General features: G+C 40.8%; 1 protein-coding gene across 1 annotated transcript in view; it reads right to left on the bottom strand.

Moving 5' to 3' along the window:
- The window catches only part of lrp2b (low density lipoprotein receptor-related protein 2b), a gene marked incomplete at both ends in the record, with an annotated part of 69,068 nt that overhangs the window by 34,877 nt on the left and 10,630 nt on the right, over window positions 1-23,561 (bottom strand). The window contains 22 exons of the mRNA XM_080790014.1: window positions 185-307; window positions 463-702; window positions 1,398-1,676; window positions 2,358-2,495; window positions 2,892-3,022; window positions 3,525-3,650; window positions 3,849-4,041; window positions 4,397-4,606; window positions 5,585-5,725; window positions 6,298-6,503; window positions 6,607-6,813; window positions 7,004-7,227; window positions 8,086-8,255; window positions 8,600-8,728; window positions 9,618-9,734; window positions 11,067-11,210; window positions 11,440-11,556; window positions 12,333-12,449; window positions 12,787-12,897; window positions 13,739-13,855; window positions 14,086-14,208; window positions 14,857-14,964. Coding sequence (XP_080646140.1) covers window positions 185-307; window positions 463-702; window positions 1,398-1,676; window positions 2,358-2,495; window positions 2,892-3,022; window positions 3,525-3,650; window positions 3,849-4,041; window positions 4,397-4,606; window positions 5,585-5,725; window positions 6,298-6,503; window positions 6,607-6,813; window positions 7,004-7,227; window positions 8,086-8,255; window positions 8,600-8,728; window positions 9,618-9,734; window positions 11,067-11,210; window positions 11,440-11,556; window positions 12,333-12,449; window positions 12,787-12,897; window positions 13,739-13,855; window positions 14,086-14,208; window positions 14,857-14,964 — 3,471 coding nt within the window. The remainder of the gene's footprint in view (window positions 1-184; window positions 308-462; window positions 703-1,397; window positions 1,677-2,357; window positions 2,496-2,891; window positions 3,023-3,524; window positions 3,651-3,848; window positions 4,042-4,396; window positions 4,607-5,584; window positions 5,726-6,297; window positions 6,504-6,606; window positions 6,814-7,003; window positions 7,228-8,085; window positions 8,256-8,599; window positions 8,729-9,617; window positions 9,735-11,066; window positions 11,211-11,439; window positions 11,557-12,332; window positions 12,450-12,786; window positions 12,898-13,738; window positions 13,856-14,085; window positions 14,209-14,856; window positions 14,965-23,561) is intronic.

The following is a 23,561-nucleotide window of genomic DNA, read 5'->3' as shown; positions in this document are numbered from 1 at the left end:
AGGGTATAGCAAGTATAGCAACATCTAAAATGATGACATACTGTGTAGGCTATACTGTACAGTATGTGTTCATGACATGAAAACAATAAATACGTATAGGTTACTACTAGTAGTACAAATCTAAAAGGGTTCATCGTGTATCACACATGCAGGGCATTGAGCACATCTACAGTATTAGTAGTACCACAGTTGTTCTCATCAGAGGCGTCCATACAGTCCTGGTCTCCATCGCACAGAAATGAGTTGGCGATACAGCGATGGTCTGGACACAGGAAGTAGCCAGGGGTGCAAGAAGAGATGGTCGAATCTACACAGACAGAGCAGATCTAGAAAGCCTTTCAAGAGCAAGAGTTGCTTTGAATCCTCAAACCATTTTATTTTTACTACATCACTTTTCAAAATGCCAAATAAAAGAATGCTCCTCGACATGATGAAAGCTGAACTGGTTCCCTCATAACTCACTGCAGTGGCGTTCATCTGAGCCGTCGCCACAGTCGTTATCGCCATCACACACCCAGTTTTTGCTGATGCACCTGTCGTTGTCACAGGTGAAGTAGTTGGTGCCGCAGGTGGTGGGGACGCGGGTGGGGCAGTTGTCTTCGTCTGAGCCGTCCCCGCAGTCGTCCGTGCCGTCACAGCGCCAATTGGACAAGATGCAGTGCTTGTTGTTGCAGGTGAATGCGCGCGGAGAGCAGGTCATTCCTGGGAGTGAAGTCACACAACAAAATAACAAGAGTATCGAGCTTGATGTCTACAAGCTCACAACAATGCAGCATGGTGAAACCAGTTGTAAGTATTACTATTTACATATCTCTGTTGTCGGGGAAAAAAAACTCCAAAATGTAAATTTTTCAGAAAATTAAGAAAACCTTATATTTTGAAATAAAAGCAATACTGCCTCATCAAAGTTGGTGTTGTGACTTTATATATTGTCAATTAATTGCATGAGAGGGGGAGAGGTGGTGGAGTTAGCTGTTTTAGCAGACAGTTTGAGGGCCCAGTGGAGTTAAGAGGTTTTGTCCGAAGCACTGTTTACTATTTTTCATTGGTATTTTCTTAACAACACACAGGCCTAAAGGGTGTTCAATAGCACTGATTTATGCAAAATAAATTAAAAACCTCAAAAAAGGATTTAGGTGGTTTCCTCCCGACAGCAACGATATGCTATTTTGGACTATTTAGAAGTTTTTCTTTAGTGCCATGCCCAAATAGCATAAAAGTGGTTAAATACGTAGAATTATCAAATCCCCCTCATAAAAGTTATCATATCTAGGAGGAGTGAAACATACTACTTTAATTGTGTGTAGCCTATTGTTTATTAGATTGACCGAATGGCAAAAAAACGTCCCTGGAGGCACTGGTATGTTTCACGGTTTGTTATACACTGACACACGTACCTGGTTCAGTACAGTTGGCTTCATCACTCTTATCCATGCAATCTGCGATTCCGTCGCAGCGCCAGGAGTTGGCCATGCAGCGGCCCTCGTCGCATTCGAAGGCATAGTCGCCACAGTTGGTATCAGGCGGGGGGACCGAATCGTCCTTGACGCAGTCCCTCTGGTTGGCCTGTAGCTTCATACCATAGGGGCAACCACACACTCGACTGGAGGAGGGGGTCGGGAAACAGAAGTGGCTGCAGTAGCCGTTGGGCGCCGAATTGCAACGGCTGTTAAACACTGTTGGGGAAAGGGTTGATGAAGCAGGCAGGGTTCAGGTTGATGCCCAGTATGCGCCATCGTACGATGCTGTTGCGGCAAAAACAGCAGATCCACTAGCTCACGGTGTGTTGCGTCCGAGCTTGTAGATCGGCTATATTTCGGCCGCACAAATACTGTTGTAAGACTAAAGGCCTCTGGGAATAAGAATTGTCACATTACAGTGTAAAGAAGTGGGTAAAATAATGTTTTCGTTCAAGATCCATCTTTAGGGTTAGAGCTAGTTAAACCTTTTTTTTTTTGTTATCAAATGTTTTTTTATTTAAGACAATAAATTACAATAAGATGTTAACACCATGAATGAATAAAGAAAACAAAACACATGTAAAAACAACACATAACAGCAAAAGCAAGGAACACAAAAACAGAGCTAGTTAAACCTTAAATATATCATTAATATACCTTAGAGTTGTTGTGTGGAAATAATAAAAAAAAGTCCCCCCATTCGGTGTTGCCTAGAACTGGAGGTGTGAAAAAAATCTGTAACATTATGAACTTTGTGATCAAGATGTACTTCATAATGTTACTGACCTTCAAGGTATATTAATGACATAGTAAAATGTTGAAAATGAGTGGTATTCCCCTTTAACCTATGTCTGACCTTTTCTCTTTTAGCTATTTCTCCCTGCAGGGTCCACTTACTGCTGTGGAGGTCGGCAGAGTAGGTCTTGATGTTCAGGATTCCATGAATTCCCTTTCTGATCATCAAGTTCTGTCCTCCGTCCCTCTTCCTCATGCGGAATATCCCCTTTGTCCTTATATCAGACACATAAAGGTGGTCTGCAGGGGAGAAAACATGTAATAATAGTTACAGTATATCAAACCACCACACTGGGAATTGAACCTGGGATCTTCTGCTTCCCAGGTTGGCTCTCTGCCTATTCATCTACTGTATGTACGTAGCTGTAGTAACAAACTGGAAACTGTGCCCTTGTAAGCCACATTGTGTTGTCAGAACTACCCCCCCCCCCCCCCCCAAATTGTTTTAACACAAATTCTAACTTAATATTTGACATAGATTTCCTATGCCAAACTTGCAATGCCATTCTGTACATCATCAGGACCACAGTGGAAAAGTTAACAATTTAAATGTAGGCTAATCATACAGTGTGCGTGTGTGTGTGTGTGTGTGCGTGCGACATGCGTGTCTCCATAACTCAAAACAATGACTCCTACCAGAGTAGATTGTAAGGGCATAGGGTTGGGTGATCTGCCCAATATTGCTGAAAGTCTGTCTGTCAAATCCATCAATGCCAATGTGTCCTATCTGATCGAAGAGGGTATCCACCCAGTATAGTCTGTCCATCCTGCCAGGGCCAAGCACAAGGAATTATTAAGCCTGAGTTATGCTTAGTTCCTTGCTGTGCACGAAAGATTGTAGAGCTATACAAGATCACAAAAGCAGGCTTTAGTCCATAAACTGAAGATCACCAAAAACCTGAGCGCCACCAGGGAAAATATTAAAGGAATTCCAAATAAACTTATATTGCATTACTATAATTAGCCTAAAGTGTTCCCTGTTGCATGCATTCTACTCCTTTCTAGACCATCATTTCTTGTCTGTATTTGACAATTCAGTCTGTTGAGAGAGGCCATTTATAACCAAAGAAAATAGTTAACATGAACTGTAAGACACTAAGATACATCTGGTGATTACTTTATTGTGGCTGATCTCAATATACAGTATACTGTACAGTACATGTAGAGTTTCCAAATCATCTGTGCAGTTCTCGAATTTATTAACAAATCGGAAATGACCATTTTATTTCCATACTTTCCAGATGTACAGCATGCCACAAATGTGCTTACTCATAGTCGACAGCGAGTCCAATCGGCTCGCCCAGGGTTGAGTTGATGAGGGGAACAGCATTGCTTCCGTCGGTGTGAGACCTCATTATAACAGCTGGACGGGAATTCACACCCCAAAACAAGTAGCTTTGGACCGGGTAGGGAAGAGGACAGTGTACTTATTATCATTCAAATAACAGAACCTCATACTGTATACAATGGCTCTTCAACTAGGCAGTCCTCAGGGTTACTAGACCTTGCAAACAGTAATAAAATTGGCATTATACTGTTTAGAAATTATTTATGAATACTTGATAATGTAGAATCACTATATAGAATGCTCACCCAGCACTGGGATGCACTGCGATTCCCATGGGATTCATCACGCCAGTCACAATGTCTCTTCTGGACTTGTCCGTCACTTTGAAAGCCACCACTGACCTGTAAGAGCCCGCGGTCCAAAACAAAACTTTGGACGTCCAGTCATAGGCCATGCCATTAATCATTCCCACTCTGTAACCTGTCAGAATCTCATGATCTGGAGAGCAAAAAGAGACATTTAGTAACTTAAACAATAGAGGGACCGATATGCAAAAATATCAGAATAAAAACTAGGACTATATAAACAAATCCTCACAATCTATTTTAGATTTAAATAGACGATACAGATTAGATTTGCGATTTAGATTCCACTTTAATAATCCCTGAATGTGAATAATAATTCAAGCGTCACAATGTAAAGTCAGATAATATAAAAGGTGCATACAAAACTAAAAATACAATAAGGATATAACCCCTCCCCCAATTTATTTTTCAAATATTTTCATTTTACTGCTGTTGACCGTAAATCCCCACAACGATAGACATGATCCCAATCTTGGGTCAAGACTCACGAGTGCCATTGAGGCTGGACTTGTAGACGAGGCCTCTGCTCCTGTCGTTGTAGAAGATGGCTTCCTCGTTGCCATCGTATTCCACGGCAGAGCCTGTGTGTGTGACCCCGAGCCCTGCCAGGGGCAGGGTGACGTCCTCCTGGAAGGACACGTTCAATGGGAGCCCTCGCACCGCAAGGGACGTCGCTACTAGCAGGTAGTCCCTCACCTCTGGTCACATGCACAGAAAGGCTGAAGTTCAGTAGGGTTTCTCAAACAGTGGCAAACCAATTTTTTATGGATAACGAATAAATTAATATATACAATAAATACATGCATTTCCTACAATTTTGTATCTCGTTATTTCAAAAGAAAGTGTAATTTATGTAAAATGCTAACATTTTTCAAAATATTTTCAAAAACATATCCATAAATACAAATACAAAAAAACAAATAGACTAATCGATCGGCTATTTTCACTATTAGACAGTGTTGAAGTGGTTAATTCACAATAGATTCGTTGGCATTTTGGTCCTGAGAGACTCCATTTGGGGGAAAAAATTGTCACACAATTGTATCACAATTTAACTTCTGAACAATGGCTCACATAAACGCCTATTCTGGGCACGTCAAAAAGCCGGAAAATAAGCAAACATTTAGCAAAAATAGCAGGAAGGAATTGAATAAGTATATAACCCAGGGGGACCCTGCTCGGCTAAGTATAAAGGGTTATAAAGTGGTTAAATAATCACGGTGCCTATCATGTATCACAGCTGAATTTCAGGACCGCGATGGATCATGTGATGTAATCTAAGTAAGGGATAATGTATGGCTGAGTGGTCATTGTTTATAGATAAATCACCGACGCGACAGCGTGGAGGTGATTTACCGGTATAAACAATGACCACTCAGCCATACATTATTTTTTTAGAGCAATGTTTTGCTGTAAATGACACTGTGTGTTTATATGGCTGTCATGTAACAGCAGTAAATCAGCAGAGCACAGCAGGTGCTCCGAGGGTTTGATTAGGCATCAGTCTGTCAGTCTGGAGCGGAGTGGTCATTATCCAGAAATAACAGATCGATGAATTCGGCGATTGACCAATCAGAGTGAAGCATTCAACCAAGCCGTGTAATAATGTAATAATAATTAAATAATAATACACTTCTAAACTCAGGCATGGTGCTGCCTCCATCAGCGGGACTTACTGAAACAAGAGTGTCGGTCAGGGTGGAGGTCGTAACCAAGGCGACACTTGCAGCGGAATCCCAGACCGTCGTTGTCAGAGCGATGACTCAGAACACAAATATGCTGACAGCCTCCGTTGTGTCTACCACAAGGATTCATCACTGAAACACAAGATGTCCACATTGTCTGACTCAGACATTACTCAGCTCGGTTTAGCATTTCATTACTAGCCTATATTCATTACAGTATGGCTTAGTGTGTTCATAGTAAAAATGCCACAATTAGGTTTAACCATATGAACACTACCGTCCCTATTCTCGGCATTTCATAATAGGGGACATTTCATGGCAACTTAAGCAGGTCTACCTGCTCACAACACATCACATTGCAACGTGTTGTCGTGACTTTATAGGTCAGCAATTTCTGTGTGGTGATTTGGTGTGGAGCGTAAAAAGGAGAGGACCAAGTACAGACTCCTGGGGGAACCCAGTCAATGAAGTGCATCGTGTGGTTAGTAGGACAGAAATGGTATTTTTGTTGTATATTTAGTTACATGTCTGTATATTGCAATTGCTTTGTTCAGGACCCCAGGAAGACTATAAAGGGATCCGTCTAGGAAAAGCCACCATCATAACGACTATAGCTAACTAAACATTGGAGATTCTCCCATTCCAATCCTCAGATTAGTAGGATTGTTTCCAGAACAAACAATGTGTGAAGTCCACTTCCGTACCGAAGGGTTGCAGGACAGGATGTGCGACAACAATATGGCCAGGTCTACTGGCTGTCTTGTAGAGGAGGAAGGTGCTGTTCATGCCATTGAAGCGGGTCGTTCGCATCACACCCATCTTGGTCCAATCAGTGAAGAACAGGTGGTTCTCAAATGCTGCGATGCCAAATGGATGTGGAGCCATGGTTCCTCCATAGAGCACCGTTTTCCTGTGGAACATGTCACACAGCATGGGCAAGAGGTAAAAAAAACATATTTTGACGTTTGCATGGAATTGTGCAGTTTTACTGAGGAGAAACTTTTGTTTATCACCTGTCCAGACCGTTGTATGTGACAGTTTGCACCATGTTAAAATGGCTGTCAGACCAGTACACCCTCTGAGTAACAATATCCAGGGTTATGCCTGTTGGAGTACCGAGCCTGCTCTTCACCAGTTCAACTCGGTTACTTCCGTCCATGTATGCTCGCTCTAGCTTCACCTCCTCATTGTTAATGCCCATGTCTGAAAAGAACATGTAGCTGCACAAAACAACAACAACAAGTCACCTTAGGCTTCATTAAACATTAGTGTTTTATACAAGTTCTTATGTGTTGTATATTGTGTACAGAGTTACAGACTCTCTTGTGACTCTCGTGAAAACCAATGTCCTCTACAGAGAACAATAAAGAATTAGATTAATTAAATCTGTTTAAACATTCAAGCACCCACCCCACTGTGGGGTCCAAGGCAAGTCCATGAGGACTCTGCAGGTTCTCTGCCACCAGTGTGACTCGGTTCCCTCCATCAAAGTCACATGCATCGATGCGCTCCACCCGGATTTCTAGGACATAGAGTTTGAAGTTGATCCAGTCCACAGCGATGTTCTGGACACTGTGGACCGCGGTAGACAGAACCTCCTTAATGTCACCTCCGTCATAGTTGGCAGAGTACACCTAGGGACAGAATGGTACAGCACATCTAGGTTGTTAAATTATAACATTTAGCGACATTTTGTAAACCCTAATTTATATGCCACGGTACAATCATGTAGGTTACTATGTAGGTCACCAGGTAAAGGATTAAACTTGCAACTGCTGCAATGGTGCTCTGGAGTCCAGAAACTGTACTTGGATCTGCTGCTGTATTGAGCTGAGCAGCCAGCTACTAATGGTGCAGCCTATAGACTACTAGTATACAATCATTACATCAAACTGGCAATTGGTTTTGAGAGCAAAGGTACTGTATCAAAATACAAACAGGCTCATACATCCTCCAATCACGATTCTAATGGTTCGGTCTACACAGTCTTTTTAAGTAGACTGATATTCACTCTTACCGTACATCTCTCACTTCCACCTGAAATGACAACTCATTAGAGAAAGAAACTCCCTCCATGTCCGCATAATAAATGCAGGTTCATAATTGTACCATGTTAATTTAACTTTTTAGCATTTTTAGGCTCTGCCCCAGTCTATTATGAAGTTCATGTAATAAACGTGCATAAACTTGCTCAGCTTTTGGTCTTTGTAATCTCAGTGTCTGTTCTGAAGCATCACAGGAGCAGAGCCACATGCACTGTAACTGTTCATCTCGATGACTGTCTGACAAAAATTTCAACAAAAGGCTATAGATACATTTGCATAATGACAATGGTTACACTGAATTTGGATTGAAACAGACAACAGACTTGAATGTGCAAATGTTTGTATGAAACTATGAATTAGCTTAAAGCGAAATTAGTGCAAAGAAGTAAACAACAGAGGCCTTCAAGGACATTATACAAAATCATATTATCAAAGCTAAGGACTGACCTTCTGAGTGTTGGTATCACTCCAGAACACTGTCCGGCTGTGGTGGTGATAGGCCACCCCTACAGAGTAACCTTTACCCTGGGACGGGACCAGAGTTCTGATGAAGCGGCCGTGTATATCTGCCATCATCACGTCACCCCCGTTGGTGAAGATGAGCTGTGGTATACCAGCTGGAGTGTCACAAACATGTATTATTCGTGATTCTGCTGTTGAGCTAATTATGAAACAGTTGCACGTGTTTCAGAAAAGGACGTTTCTACTTTCTAAATACAGTTAATTGTGCATTTTGACTTTAAAATTAAATTAAATACAAATAGTTAACTTAAATAACATACAGTAAATAGTAGATCGCATGGATTCGGTTTTCGAGAAGCAGGATTAGATTAGGTAACTGGCAAAGAAAATAATTCTACAATGTTTGAGGTTTACCAACTGAAATGGTTATTTCACATTTTCATCCTTATTGGACTAAATAATTCCTCTACAGCTATCTATCCAATATCTCTTCCTGTACCTGAAATGTTGGCCTTGCATATGTGCCCCTGCTCCAGGATGTATCCATTAGCACAGCTGCAGTGATGTGTCCCGGGACGGTCTTCACACAGCTGGTCACAAATCCCCCAGATGTTACAGTCATCGTAGTCTGAGCAAAACAATAACAAAAATCTTTACCTTTTTTTATTGTTTTTTTAATGTAATTGTTCTTAATAACGCCCCACTCATTTGGTGTCTATTATTCTTCATTGTACAGCTGGAGAGCAGTTAGGGGTTAACATGTCTTGCTCAAAGACACTTATTCTTTTTTGTAACCCGTTTTTCACCCGCTGCCAATTGCCTAAGCTGTAATCCTGGGCGCTATACGCTCAGGGATACTTCGACATGGCCACGGGTCGAACTGGGCATCTTCTGATTCCCAGGCTCGAATTTTGACCCGATAATCAAGATTCAATCTATCCCCTGACCCTGAGTAAGCAGGCTATTAGCTCAATGGTAAAAATGTGGGGCGGAAGAGGAAAGTTACAGCTTTAAATGCGTAACGGGAATCTTTAATACAAAATGTCAGTTGAAATGAAATGAAATGCTTGATTAGTTTAACCACTTAAACACAGAGTTGGTTCTGTACTTGGATTCTGTCATATACACTAGGGGTGTAACAATACATTTTAACAGCGATACGATACGTATCACGATACATGGTTGGCGATACGATACATGGACAATATTGGTTCATTCATGGCGATACAATACGATTATTGTTTTTAAAATCGATACGATACAAAGTCAAACGATACGATGTGGCTGTTTACGTTTCGATATACTTCGATTCTTGAAATTAAAATAAATTTTTGATGCAGTTACTATGTTACAGTTACTAACACTATGTTACACCCCTACTCTACACCAATCTCCTCGCCAGAAATATTCCATCTATAACCTCAGAGTCACAACGCATCGCATTGGAACACGTTGTGAGTTTGTAGATCTGCTCATTTTTGGCTAATGTTCCCCCCAGAATATAAAAGTGAACTCACCCACACAGGAGCGGCTGTCATTGGCTACGATGTAACCATTGGGACAGTAGCAGGCTCCTCCCTCAGGGGAAGTGTGACAGCGGTACTCACAGCTGAGGGCAGAGCACTGATCCAGATCTGTGACGATGGATACAGACAGCAGTCATTGTTGCAATTGTTAAATTACTGTATTTAAAAAAATATTAAAAATTCTTAAACATGAACTTCTTAAAAATAAAAACAATTCTAAAGATATATTTGTATAGTATAAAATTGTATAAAAGTATGAATTAGGGTTAAACTGTTTAAACTGATGCTATATTAGCTAAGTTAGCTGGAGACCCCCTGGAACCCCCTCAAGGACACCAGGGGGTCCCCCGACCCCACTTTGAGAACCACTGATCTAAATCAGTGATTCTCTTTTTTAGTCACAAGGATCCCCAGTTTACTAGTCTAGCATATAATAGCCAGACAACTATTCCACAATCTCTGAATGCTATCTGGAACTACACCTCTTGAAAGCCAAGAAATTAAGCTAAAACATATTTTCAAATGTATGCGGAAGACGAAACCGATCGCCATCACCGTCATCACTGTTATCACACTGTTATCACTCTTCTTGCTCCATGATGTTCAAGTTAATCATGAACCTTGTGGGTAAATGCAATAAATAAGGTGATAAGAAAAAAGTGAGTGCTGAGATCATAAACATTGCAATGACAGAAGATTAGTGTTTGGTTTAACAAAGGGGAAATAATGGAGTACTTACATGAACCTGCTATCAACTACATTACTCCACAATACCCAGTGAAAATTATGCAAATGTCTTGCTTGTGTGAAAAAAACAATCATATGACGAAAGTGTGAAAAGTAGTTTGAATTCTTATAAGAAAGCTTGAACAGCAAGAGATAATGCAAGGATTATTTGGATCTGAAATTTAAAAGGGGCAATGAATTACACATGATAAAGATCCTCAGTGTTAATTTATCCATTTGTAACACTGAGGGTTAAATAACATGTTTGATAACTGCTGCTAATACTAATACTAAGTGATGTCTCACCTGCACAAGAGATATACCGTATGCAAAATAACGGTTTCTATATTTGCTATTTTATATTTTCTCCTTTTCTTTCTTTTTTTTACCGTGCACCTTTCGAATACTTAATATTTGACACTGGTCATATTATTTTAGGATATTTACATTTATAACCTGTTTTCCTTGTTTGTTTGTTTCTTTCTCTATTCTTTACCCCTTTCTTGAAACAGCAAATGATGGAACCATGGATAACACAATTTGACCCACTTTTGTACACCTCTAAGCCTGTGAGGTGACAATAAAGTTGAATCTTGTTATCACTGAGGACTAAGTAACCTACAGTAAGAGTACTACTAGTAGTATAGCAACACTGGTATCTGATTAAATAATAAGGACTTTGATCCTTGAATATGTACAGTACACGCAACTTACTGCAGGTTTGCTGTGCTGTAGTATTGGTTTCATCTGTTCCTCCGGGACAGTCGGGTTTGCTGTCACACACCTTCCCCAGTGGTATACACACCGAGGACCCTGGACACCCCCACTCACCAGGGTAACAGTCTCGGGAGTTGCCATCTGAAAAATCGGGTCACAAACCGACATTCTCAGGGATTCCTTGAACGACGTCATGTAGTGTTTTGTACAGTACATAGCCATGGTTCACATGACGCTATGACAGTCATGTTTCAGGGCTAAACACTACATGACCCGACACTAACTGAACTGTATACTATACAGTACATGTTATACAGTATATGTTACTGTTTTAACAGTGAATATATAATTTTAGTAAGAAGTCTCTTACCACATCCATTCTCATCACTGTAGTCACCACAGTCATTGAACTGGTCACACACCCAGACCTGGGGGATACAGCGACCACTGGAGCAGGTGAACTCGCTACCACTGCAGCTCTGGTAGACTGTGAGGACAACATGGATATCAATAATATTCTAAACTAAATTAGCATTTCATTGATACTATTTATGTACGGTAATATGATATTAATTTGTACCGATGGGCTGATTGCCATGAGAGCTGCTGATGAACCATAACTATTTGAATGATCCCATGTCCTTTAGAAGCCCCCTCAACAAGGTCAAAATCTGTACTTTTCATATACAAGATGCCCCATAATCTAATAGGCAGCTTCCTGAATGAACCGTACGGATTATGGTGAGCTTGGGTCTTGACTCTTTTGCTGATGCTTCGTCTTGTTTCATATGTAGTTAGTATGGTTATATAATTTTGTTTTGTTTTCATTTATTAATTGTATGTTTTTTGAGGGGACAAGCCCCTCCAATGCAAGGCTTTTGAAGATTATGTAATATGCCAGCCAAGTCTATGGACTTTAGGGCACTAAATGACGATGTAAGATATAAAAGCCGATATAAATACAGTGGGTCACACGAGTGCGATTTTTTAAAATTAATTTTACTTATACAAATAAAACTATAGTTATAAATGTATTGGGTCTACTGTACATACAGGGGGAGTCGTCATAGCTGTTGCCTATGTATTGTGACTACACACATTTTATTCTTCCCATACGTTCCTCAATTGGGTTGTTCCAAGTTAGTTCCCCCATTTAAAAATGTCATGAGCTCAGCAAGACTTTATCGATTCAAACTTGTGAAATGTAGCTAAAACATAAATGATAAAACAGTTGAATGGTTTTTCCATGTCAATCCTTCTTACCACATCCTTGTTCATCACTGTTGTCTCCACAGTCGTCCCAGTGGTCGCACACAAAGGACAGAGGTATACAGTAGCCATTTGCACACTGGAACTGGTGCAGGCCGCAGTGCTGATTTGCTGTTGCACGCACGCACGCACGCAGGCACACACACACACGCACGCAGTGACGCACGCAGTGACGCGCACACACACACACACACACACACACACACACACACACACACACACACACACACACACACACACACACACACACACACACACACACACACACACACACACACACACACACACACACACACACACACACACACACACACACACACACACACACACACACACACACACACACACACACACACACACCAGAATCATATATAGCATATTACTTTTGTTTTGTGTTGTTCTTTGTGTTATTTCCTGTTATATTGTAAACTGATTTGTATCGACTCACTGCAGTTGGATTCATCAGAACCATCTCGACAGTCCAGCAGTCCATTGCAGTGTTGAGAATTGTTGTAACAGGCCCCATTGGCACAAGTCTTCTCTGTGCAACTTGGGTATCCTGGACAAGATCAAATGAACACAAATTGACTTAAAAGCAGAAGACATATTATACATGCACCTTATAATTGCACGTTTAAATGCCAAAATGTCTCATCGGAACATCCCTATCATGTACCAAAGTACTACAACAAAACGATAACGCACGATCAATGTAAAAATCAACAACAACATTGCAAGCCATTATTGCATGTTGCCCACTGTTATTTCCTGCTGGGGTGAGGTTTGCAATACGATACGAAAAATGTGAAGCTGAATTATTGTAAAAAGTTAAAGGGGAAAGTCTACTGCTTTGTTATCTCTTTAAAAAGACTGAAAGACAAGGATGAATAAGGACAGGAATGTTTATTTGAACAAAGAGATTGTAAAATGTTTTCTGATCACATGTTTGTCATGTGTAAAAGCTAATAATCTTGCTTGAGTATGACAAACAGCATGGTTTGACTTTAATGAGCTACAGTTCGCATAATATAGATTGGGATTTTGTTTAACATTGCTTTAAAGAAGAGGAATGCGATATCGTGGTGACACTTTATTTCACAATGGCCAGCATATTACTCCGGTGACGTCATTCCTCTATGTGTGTGATGTCAGTATGGGAGGTAGGCTACTTTGGTGGCCTACTGGCAGCATACACACATTTTGGCACTGAGCAGTTTGTGAAATGATGTCCAGACACATGTGCTCACGCACGCACATGCACGCACATTACTTTTTTCATCTCTCAATGTGGATAAAAGTGTCAAGTGGAGATAGATTCTCTATTTGGACCTCCAACGGGTAAACTCTTTGCACTGTGTGAATTAACGAATTGATAATCAATGGTGATCTTAATGTCTTACTGCAATTGTTCTCGTCTGAGCTGTCGATGCAGTCATTGACATGATCACATTTGTACGTGTTGGGAATGCACTGGCCCTCTTGGCAGGTGAACTGGTCTGGACTGCATGTCCGTCCTCCTGAATCAGGAAGATGAGGAAGAAGCTTATTCATATTAAAACAACTCCTCTTGATCCAAAGTGCTCAACAGAACAATACACAACGAGACATAGACATACATGCAGCACAAATATATACAATCGGTAATATCGTTTAATTATATGAACATAAGTTGAAAAGTGGTGAAGTGGTCCTATCATCATTTTGTTATCTTAAAAAAACCCAAACAGAAACAGTATTTTCTTTTTACCACAGTTCCTCTGTTCGTCTGAGCCATCAATGCAGTCTTCCTCCCCATCACAGACAAAGTCCAAGGAGATGCACTCACCGCTCGTCACACACTTGAACTGCTGCGAGGTACAAGCTGGAGGCGCTGCCACACAGAATACATTGAAAACAGTTCATAGTCTTTACATTGATCCTTCAAATATTTGAGCCCTTTATAAGAATTAGAGACAACATGCCTTAGTTCACAGGTTACAGTAGTTAGGCTTCAATAACTACCGGTAGTCATTTATGTATTTGGTAACATACCAGCAAGCTTAACAGCCTTGTAGTTAATGTCCACCATGAGACTGGGAGTTCGGGGTTCATTCTCCGGCCGAGTCATACCAAAGACTATAAAAATGCATGGCACCCAATGCCTCGCTGCTTGGCACTCAGCACCAAGGCTTATGGTTAAATCCCTGCAATATACTAACATCATGTCCAGACCAGGGGTGTGTAGTGTACTGCTACTGTGCATCATGGCAGGGGGATATAGCCTACTGTAGTTGTGCATCAAGCCACCTCACACTATAGAAACAGGAGGCCTGGCCTACAGTATGGGCCACATGGATCATGAACAGCTGGTTCCTACGGCTACTTACTTATACTTATCGTTAACGCCAACCCTACAAGAACACAACACATATTGTTCCATTTGGGACGCATTGTGTGCTTGTAGAGCTGCCATTTTCGGTGGGCGACGGCATCATAAAATGGATCATAAATTAGAAAATTGGCGGCATGGGATACTCACGACAGTTGAGTTCATCAGAGTCATCTATGCAGTCTTTAGTCCCGTCACATCGCCAGTCCATGTCGATGCACTGTCCACTGGCGCACTGAAACTCCCCATCGTCACACCCTTTTGAAGAATGGATGCATGGATGTATGAGTGTATGGAGAGTACAGCAATAGTTCTCAAACATTTTTATGTCAAATAACCCGAAATGTATTTGCCTGCAGACCCCCATCTGGAAATATTTTGTACCAGGGAGCCTCCTACAAGATTTGTGTTGTTAAAATGTTTTTAAAAATATTTAAAAATGTTTTGAAAATAGCAGAAAGCGTCTCTGATCACTGAGTAAATTTCACTGTGTAAATGATAGACTTTATTGAATTAAATGGGGCAAAGGGATCACCTTAGAAAGACATACAGTAATTACTACAGTACTGAGTGGATTATAATTGCTAACATTCATTGTCACTGAATTGAAAATATTGTTTTATTACTTCCTTGAGAAATGATTTATCATTTTTATGACAGTATAGTAGCGACTGGTTTTGTCTACTGTGTTCAACATTTGGACCTTACACATGTGACTGAGCCTTTAAACTATAGTTAATTCTTGACCATGAATGAACAGCTCCTTCTTTGACCTTGCATCAATCTGCTGAACTAGACACAATGGCCCCTACTGGTCTGTGGTTCTGAAAGTGGGGGCTCCACGATGTCCTCAGCAAAATCAGGAACTGTTTAATTTCACTATTATTTCCCTGGCTGGAAGTTAGCCAAAAGAGAGTATATTGACTGTGTAAGAAATAATATTTACATCATACATTTCATGTTATCTCCCCACCTACAGCGCAGACAGTTGAATTCTGTTTACTGAATCTGATCTAACAATAAATATCTTTTACAAAAGCTTTTCAAATGGGCATATCCACGGCCTAATATGCATCAATTTGGTCCTTGACATGTTCACTCATTCAATAAAGAGGTCAGGGAAAAATGCACTTAGGCCTATATTGAACCTTATATAAATATTAAAGATATATTTAAAATATGTTGCTTGTTTAAAAGCATATAAAACATATGGTTCACTAATGGACATTGTAGAAGCAATACAGGATAGTCACAAACAAGGGAGTCCTAAAGATGTAATATGTGAGTTTTACAATTATATCAGTAATCATTTTATCAGAGCAGGTGTCAGTTTTACATCCAATTTGGGATTTAAACTTTTTTCAATTATTACATTATCCAACAATGAGAAATTCATTCAAATTTGCAAAACCACTAGTGCAATACACAAAATGATAAAGTCTAATCCATATTACTAGAAAATACATTGTTTTAAATAATATAGCCTATACAAACCTTGAACAAGATGGATCCCTTGGAAGAGTAATAGAATAGATAAAATATTAAGACCTTTAAGGTCCATTACTGAATGTCCTGGGGTTTAGTTTGAAAGAATCGATACAATCATGCTATAAATACTGTATGTACGATGAGTCCCTTACATCCACCTAAACTCAATGAATGATGATGCATTCAGGAGCAAGAAGTCTACCCTTAAGTCCAATTATGCATGAAACACAAGAATACAGCATTTTATGGGTCTGTCTTTTTCATAAACTTCATCTAAGATTAACTTTTACCAGTCGGGATATTGACTGTACGTCAGCAAGAAGTCACCACCACTGGTCATTTCCATGTGACAGAAGAAGGGATTTAACTCCTCCTTTGAAAATAGTTCATACTATTCATATGCATTTGAACACATTAATTGGGGCTGCAACTATCGATCATTGATTCATAATTGACTTATTCAAGCATGTTTTTGTAATAATTGTGGTAATTTCGTTAATATATCAATGAACCAACAGACAAATTCTATAGTGTTGTGCAAGAACAGCAAAATTAACAAGCTACAAGCTGACTCATGAATTTGTAGATCTGATCTTAACTGTTTGAGACCCTAAACACATTTATTCTAACATGAATGTTCTAGCACTGTATCACAGCTACAGTGATACAGTGGTAGACAGAATATACCCCGTTCTCCAAATAACACCAAAACAAAATAGCTGGTGATCTTAAACTGACACTGTAACTTTTTCATGAATAAAATGTAATTGTGACCAATCTGTAGAATAGAAGAAAGAAGAAAAACAGCAAAACCTGCCCTCTTTTTCTTCTAATTATTTGTTCGGCCCAAGAAATTGTGTTTATTGTCATGACTTGACACCATCCGAGTTGGCTTAAGTAAACTTTTCAGTTTGTAGTCTTCACACACAGGCAGTGCAGGCACACAGGCACACACAGATCTCCATGTGGGACACCGGCTGACGGGCACATGCAGGTACAGGTCTAGTAACTATAATATCAAACGTTTTAAACAGGTCTGACTACACCTATTTGCAGCATTTAGGCAGGTGTAAGTAGCCTAATCCAAATGAGTTATCCCCATTTACAGCAGAATTCAATTTAATCCAAAGCAGTGCACTGACTGATTCATTACTCAGGTGACAAATTATTTACTTACTGAAAGGGGATTTCAAATCCTGAGCTCTCTGAGATCTCACTGCATGCCCTCAATCAACCTAATTACTTCCTCAAGTTAACATGTGACCACCTCACAAAAAGGTTCCTGCTTCCTGGCCAGTTCACCAAGGCTATGATAGAAGAAAGGCCTACAGGCCATATGCATGAGAGTCAAAACTGGAACCGGAAGTTCTGTGAAATACATTGGAGTCCATGGCAGCCAGCTGGACTAACTTGAACAAATTTCACTATCTAAACGATTGCGTCCCGTCAGTTAATCGCTACAGGAATATAAAAGATGACAATATGGAAGAGTAGTTGTTCTCCAATCTGCACACTATATTTCATATTTTATTGAGGCATCTAAAGTTAAACCCTAACCCCGTATGGTGAGATTTGGTTGTCAGTCAGGCGTACACATCGAAAAGCAACACAGCAGAAAACAATAAGAGATATGTATTATACTTTCATTAACACATTACATAGTGTGAGAGCCTCGGATCTCTCAAGGGATTGATCCCGTCGCTGGACCTGACTGACGCGCCATTCTAATGCTGTGTTGTTTACTCCTGTGTGTCAGCCCCAATAACGTACACACAGGCAGCTTCTCCATTGGCTTTTACGTATTTATTTCACCATGCACAGTGTTGTGCACAGCATCAGATCTGCGGTGTTAAAGATAAACCATAATTAGACAGATTTACAGATAATGGATGGTTCAGACAGAAACAGACAAACATTTCGCTCCAACCATTTCATAGTGCTGACATACCTGCGGTCAAAGCCGTTTGCCCTTCCGGGTCAATCCTTCCCTCACCGTGACTGTGAACTTGACGCTTAAGTAACAACAGCGCCACCCCTAGGTTACATAAATGTGTTCGACATTAGTGGTCATTTTGGCCCTTACACATAGAATTTGAAAAAGTAATGTTAGAAGTTAGAACCCATGTGCTCATGTGTACACAGTGGTGGAAAGTAACTAAGTACATTTACTTAAGTACTGTACTTAACTACAATTGTGAGGTATTTGTACTTTACTTGAGTATTTCCAATTTCCAATACTTTTACTTCTACTCCACTACATTTCAGAGCCAATATTTGTAATTTTACTCCACTACAATTATTTGAAAACTTTAGTTAGTTACATTTGTCTCTTCACACTGCAGCTAGACCAGCCCCAAGACACACTCGTCACGGACACTGTTCCACCTACCTACCTACAACTTTCGTTGACTACACCCCCACATGCCCATACGTGAACTGCATTCTGTTTTGTTTTGAGCCATTCTAATTTGGGGACTTGGGGATAACCATGTGCAGGTAGCTAATATTATAGACTATAGAGGTAGAGGGTATGCACATGCATAAAGTGAATGGCAAATCGAGTGGTAAAATTAGTGACAAAGTGAGTTTAATGTTGTTTAACATTGTTTAATGCAATGTCAAATCGAACTTTTCTGTTCGGAAGTCATTGCCAGAAAGTAGTTTTTTGCCACTCAGTAGGCGTTGCCGCATAACTTCTGGGTTTGATGATGTCACACGCATATACCCTATTCATAGGAGACCATTTCCTAACTGCATCCAACCACTTCCATTTCATTTATTTATTGCAAGAATCACCAATCAATTATTTACAAATGCGCGCACACACACACACACACACACACACACACACACACACACACACACACACACACACACACACACACACACACACACACACACACACACACACACACGCACGCACGCACGCACGCACGCACGCACGCACGCACGCACGCACGCACGCACACGCGCAGTAGACAAAAACCTGAAATTATGCCTCATATCATGAACTCATGATGAGTCTCAAGAGGAAAAGTCTATGAATGCCTTCTAAAAGAAATACATCTCTAGTCTATACATTTTACATGTGTACTCTTATGTCGTAATTAAACTGTAAATAATTGCTAGACAGCCTATGAGGTAACGTTCAATTAGATGATACAAGGACGGTCAATGAAGACATATTCAGTATTTACCTGTAGGCCTATACACAAGACAACTAATACACTTTCTCAATGAAGGGCAAAAGCAGCTGAAAGTAATACATTTACTTTACTGTACATTCTAGGTTACAGTAATTTATTATTATCCACATGTGAGGGAGGTACTGTACACCGAAACGCATGGGCATTACAGGAATAACAAATAAAAAAACCCTGCACAATCTTCAAAGTCTAAATAATATAAATAAAATAAAATAAATAACATCAGTGAAAATGTTTCAAAACCATATTTAAAAGAGCATACAGTCAGGTCAATTTCATGAGGAAAGAGATCTAGGATCTGTTACTGTATCATGATGGGATTAAATGTTTGTCTTGATTCCACATCTGTCTTTCCGTTTACCTGTAGCCCAGTGGTTCCCAAACTTTTCAGCCCGTGACCCAAATTAATGAAAATGAAAATGAAGATCTAGAAGCTCACAACGTGTCGCTTCGCACCACGTTGTGTGAGCTTGTAGTTCGGCGATGTTTCCGGGGACCCCCCATATGGTAACTCTGTCATTTCTCGACAGTTTTGGACGCGGGGCGGGTCGCCGGAACCCGGCCTGCACCCTGGGCTCGTTCCTGTGGGTCTGGAAGTTCACACGGGTGTGATTTTTTTTATACCATCTGGGCACAGGTGTGTTCTTTAGGAAAGTGATAGAGAGGACCTAGCATTTATTGGGGTTAATGAAAGCTGCCAAGTAGTACTAGTACCTTGCGGCGAGTTCCGGTTGTCGGTTTAATTGTTTAATGGTTTTACATGTGGGTCAAATTGAGATCAACAACATATTACCATTTGTTGGCAGCTATTAAAATAAGCAGGCCAAGCAGGGTCCCTTTGGGCCATGCCCCCGTCAGTCAGTTCCTACCAGTCTAATATAGTGTATTTAATTGTGGTTATATCACAACACTTCATGCTGGCATCATGTCAACTACAGGATCTGGCACACGCACTTTTATTTTATCACCTTCAGTTGTGTTTACTGTCAAAATGTATGATGTGGAATTGATTGATTGAATACTTTTGCATTTTGAAATAGCCGTTTGAAAAACTAAAAAACTAAACGATGAACAAATTTGTTTTTTGATTGGTAAATGTCATTCTTCGGTTCAGTGATTGTGAAAACCTAGTAATTGAGTCTCCTTCCATCATCGTGTATGTAGTCAGTGTTGGTCTGACCACTACTGAGCCCGGTTCTGACCATATGGGTTTGTGCACGATTTGGAGCATGCAGTCTCGTCTGGCCGTCATTCTGCAAGTATGGGCTCCGCATTTCGTACATCCGCTACAATGCAAAAACATTATTTCTTAATTAATTAATTGTTTAACTAATTACAACACTTAATTTTATTTTAGTGTTAATATTTTTTCTCAACATGATGTAGATTTGACTGAGTCTGGTGGTTTTACTCACCGTGTTACCGCTTGTGGGAACCTGGCTGTGCCTGCGTGTGGTCATCTCTAGGTTGGTGTCATCATGGTTCAGATTAGTCTTGGCCCGTGGCATACTGGGTAGTGCAGCACCAGCACCTGCTACTGGCTTGATTCCATTGACAAAGAGATCAAATCAGACACGTACTGTACACACTCACCTACAAGCATAGGCCTTCATTCACACAAATTTACACACACTCACCCATAGGCCCGCATAATCCGCATTCACACAGACAAACATGCACGTACGTACGTACGCATGCACGCACACATGCACACACTCACCCATGTGCCAAAGGCTTCCGTGTTATTACTTATGGGGATAAGGTGTTGCCCGCTGTTGCTTGGAGCTAGGTTGGTGTCTCGGTTCTTAGCTGTGGCCCGTGGGATCCTGGGTAGTGCAGCACCTGCTACTGGCTTGATTCAATTGAAAAAGAGATCAAATCAGACACGTACTGATTTAGACGGCGCTGATCATAGTTGGACTCCCCCGCAGGGAGTGCAGTGCCCGGTCGGACCTACGGTTCTCCAGAACGACCACAAAAGGCTCTGGTCAGCTCTGCCACTGCCAGTGGGCCTAATCAGCCTAAATCCCCCTACCTGTGCAATTTCCAGCCTCTGCCTCAGCCAATTGATTGCCATGGCAACCCCACACCTGCAAATTGATTACTTAACCACACAAATGCACACAGTCACCCATAGACCATAGTCCCACAACACACACACACACACACACACACACACACACACACACACTACACACACACACACACACACACACACACACACACACACACACACACACACACACACACGACACCCCCACCCTTGTGCAATAGGCTCTACAATAACTGACAGACACACACATAACCACTGACCCACATGTGCATAGGTCATCACTCACACACCCTCACCAGGTTACTGCCTGTGGGGACAAGGTTTTGCCTGCCGTTGCTTGGGGCCATGTCCAGGTTTGTGCTACGACCCCAGACATTGTTGGCAGACGTGGCACGTGCGATCCAGGGCACTGCTGCGCCTGCTGGTGCACCCTTGTTCAACTCTAAGGAGCTGACATCTGCACTCTTGGATTTCTTCTGTGAGAGTCTAAGGGAGTGCATGGATTTATATCAATATATATATATATCAATATATATATATATATATATATATATATATATATATATGTATATATATTATTATTATTTTTTTAATCAGTGAGAATCAGTGAAATCAGAAATGCAGAAGCAGTAATGACTGATGATTGAGTTCGAACCCACTTGCGTGCCATGAAAGGCGTAACGACGAACATTATGAGCAGCAGTCCCGCGAGGACAGGGCAAACAACTGTCAGTGCCAGTTTCCAATCTAAAACATTCCCGAGACATGGATGGATGGAGGGAAATTATTGTTAGTTCATTGACATTTATTATGCAGTACAAATGCCAATCCATATCCTGCTATCTAAAGCAGAACTAGTAGCATACTAGACAGAACTGTAAACTACACAAATCTGTTTTCACACACTGCATACTTACGTTCTCTGCAGTTCAACCCAGAATACCCAAATGGACACCTGGAAGACAGAAATAAATAGTTAAAGTGTGTGTGTGTGTGTGTGTGTGTGTGTGTGTGTGTGTGTGTGTGTGTGTGTGTGTGCAGTGACGTAGAGTCTGTGGGGCCCAGGGGGCCTTGGCCCCCATGAGGAATTGGACCTGAATATATATATATTCGCCTCGGTTCGACCCGTTTGTACCGCACCAGGTCGCGTCGCGCCCGTTCGTGCAATTCTCGTCTTGCATTGACTTTGTATCAGCCTCAGGGGGGTGGACCCTCTAACCATCCAAGTCTGGCACCTTAACACCTCTTTTTTCCTCACTGTCCAGGGCGGGGGGTGGTGGGGGGTGACTGCGATGCCAGCCTGCTGTTGAAACCTTCCGCCGACAGCAACAGCACCAGGCGGACAGGACTAGTGCAATCATGGCATTTAAACATGCTCTTCTGTTTATAATCTAAACACTGTGACACGTTTAAAAACAACAAATAAGTGTTTAGAATCTAAACGCTTGAGTTTAGTGTGAAACAAACATGACGATTATAAAAATCGTGTGTGTGTGTGTGTGTGTGTGTGTGTGTGTGTGTGTGTGTGTGTGTGTGAGTGCGTGCCTGCGTGTGAAATGGCATCCTGTTATTCCATATAATAATGCTATTGCTAACCATCAGAATAGTGTCGTTTTAGAAGAAAATACAACCTCTTTAACCTCAAATACCACCTCTTAAATGAAATTTAAATTTACAAATATAAATCATATAATTACAAATAAATCAACCATATGATTCTTGTCATATAATACACAGTATTTAACTTACTTGGTAGAGAGTATAATTCTAATAAGGGAAGTTTAATATGGCTGAATCAAATCTATCAGATATTATTTGTATACACTTACCATTCACAGTCGTCACCATCCATGTTGGCCTTTTGGCCACTGGGACAAGCTGTCAAAGGAAGAAAAAGACAATTTTTCATGTCCATAGTGTGAAGAATGCTGTCACAGTATCCTTACTTCATTGTCCTCACCAAAATTATTAAAAGTTGGTCAAAGTGCTTTTAAATATAAAGCTCCAGACGACTGGAACAACCTTCCCAGTTCCCTCAGAGCTATTAACTCCTTCAATATCTTTAAAGTGTCTACCCTCATATTCAAACAGTTATTCTATGGGTGATC

The sequence above is a fragment of the Protomyctophum bolini genome (genome assembly GCF_963924005.1).
Source record: "Protomyctophum bolini genome assembly, chromosome: 18".
Classification (NCBI taxonomy): Eukaryota; Metazoa; Chordata; class Actinopteri; order Myctophiformes; family Myctophidae; genus Protomyctophum; species Protomyctophum bolini.
This window is presented reverse-complemented; position numbering and strand designations above follow the sequence as displayed.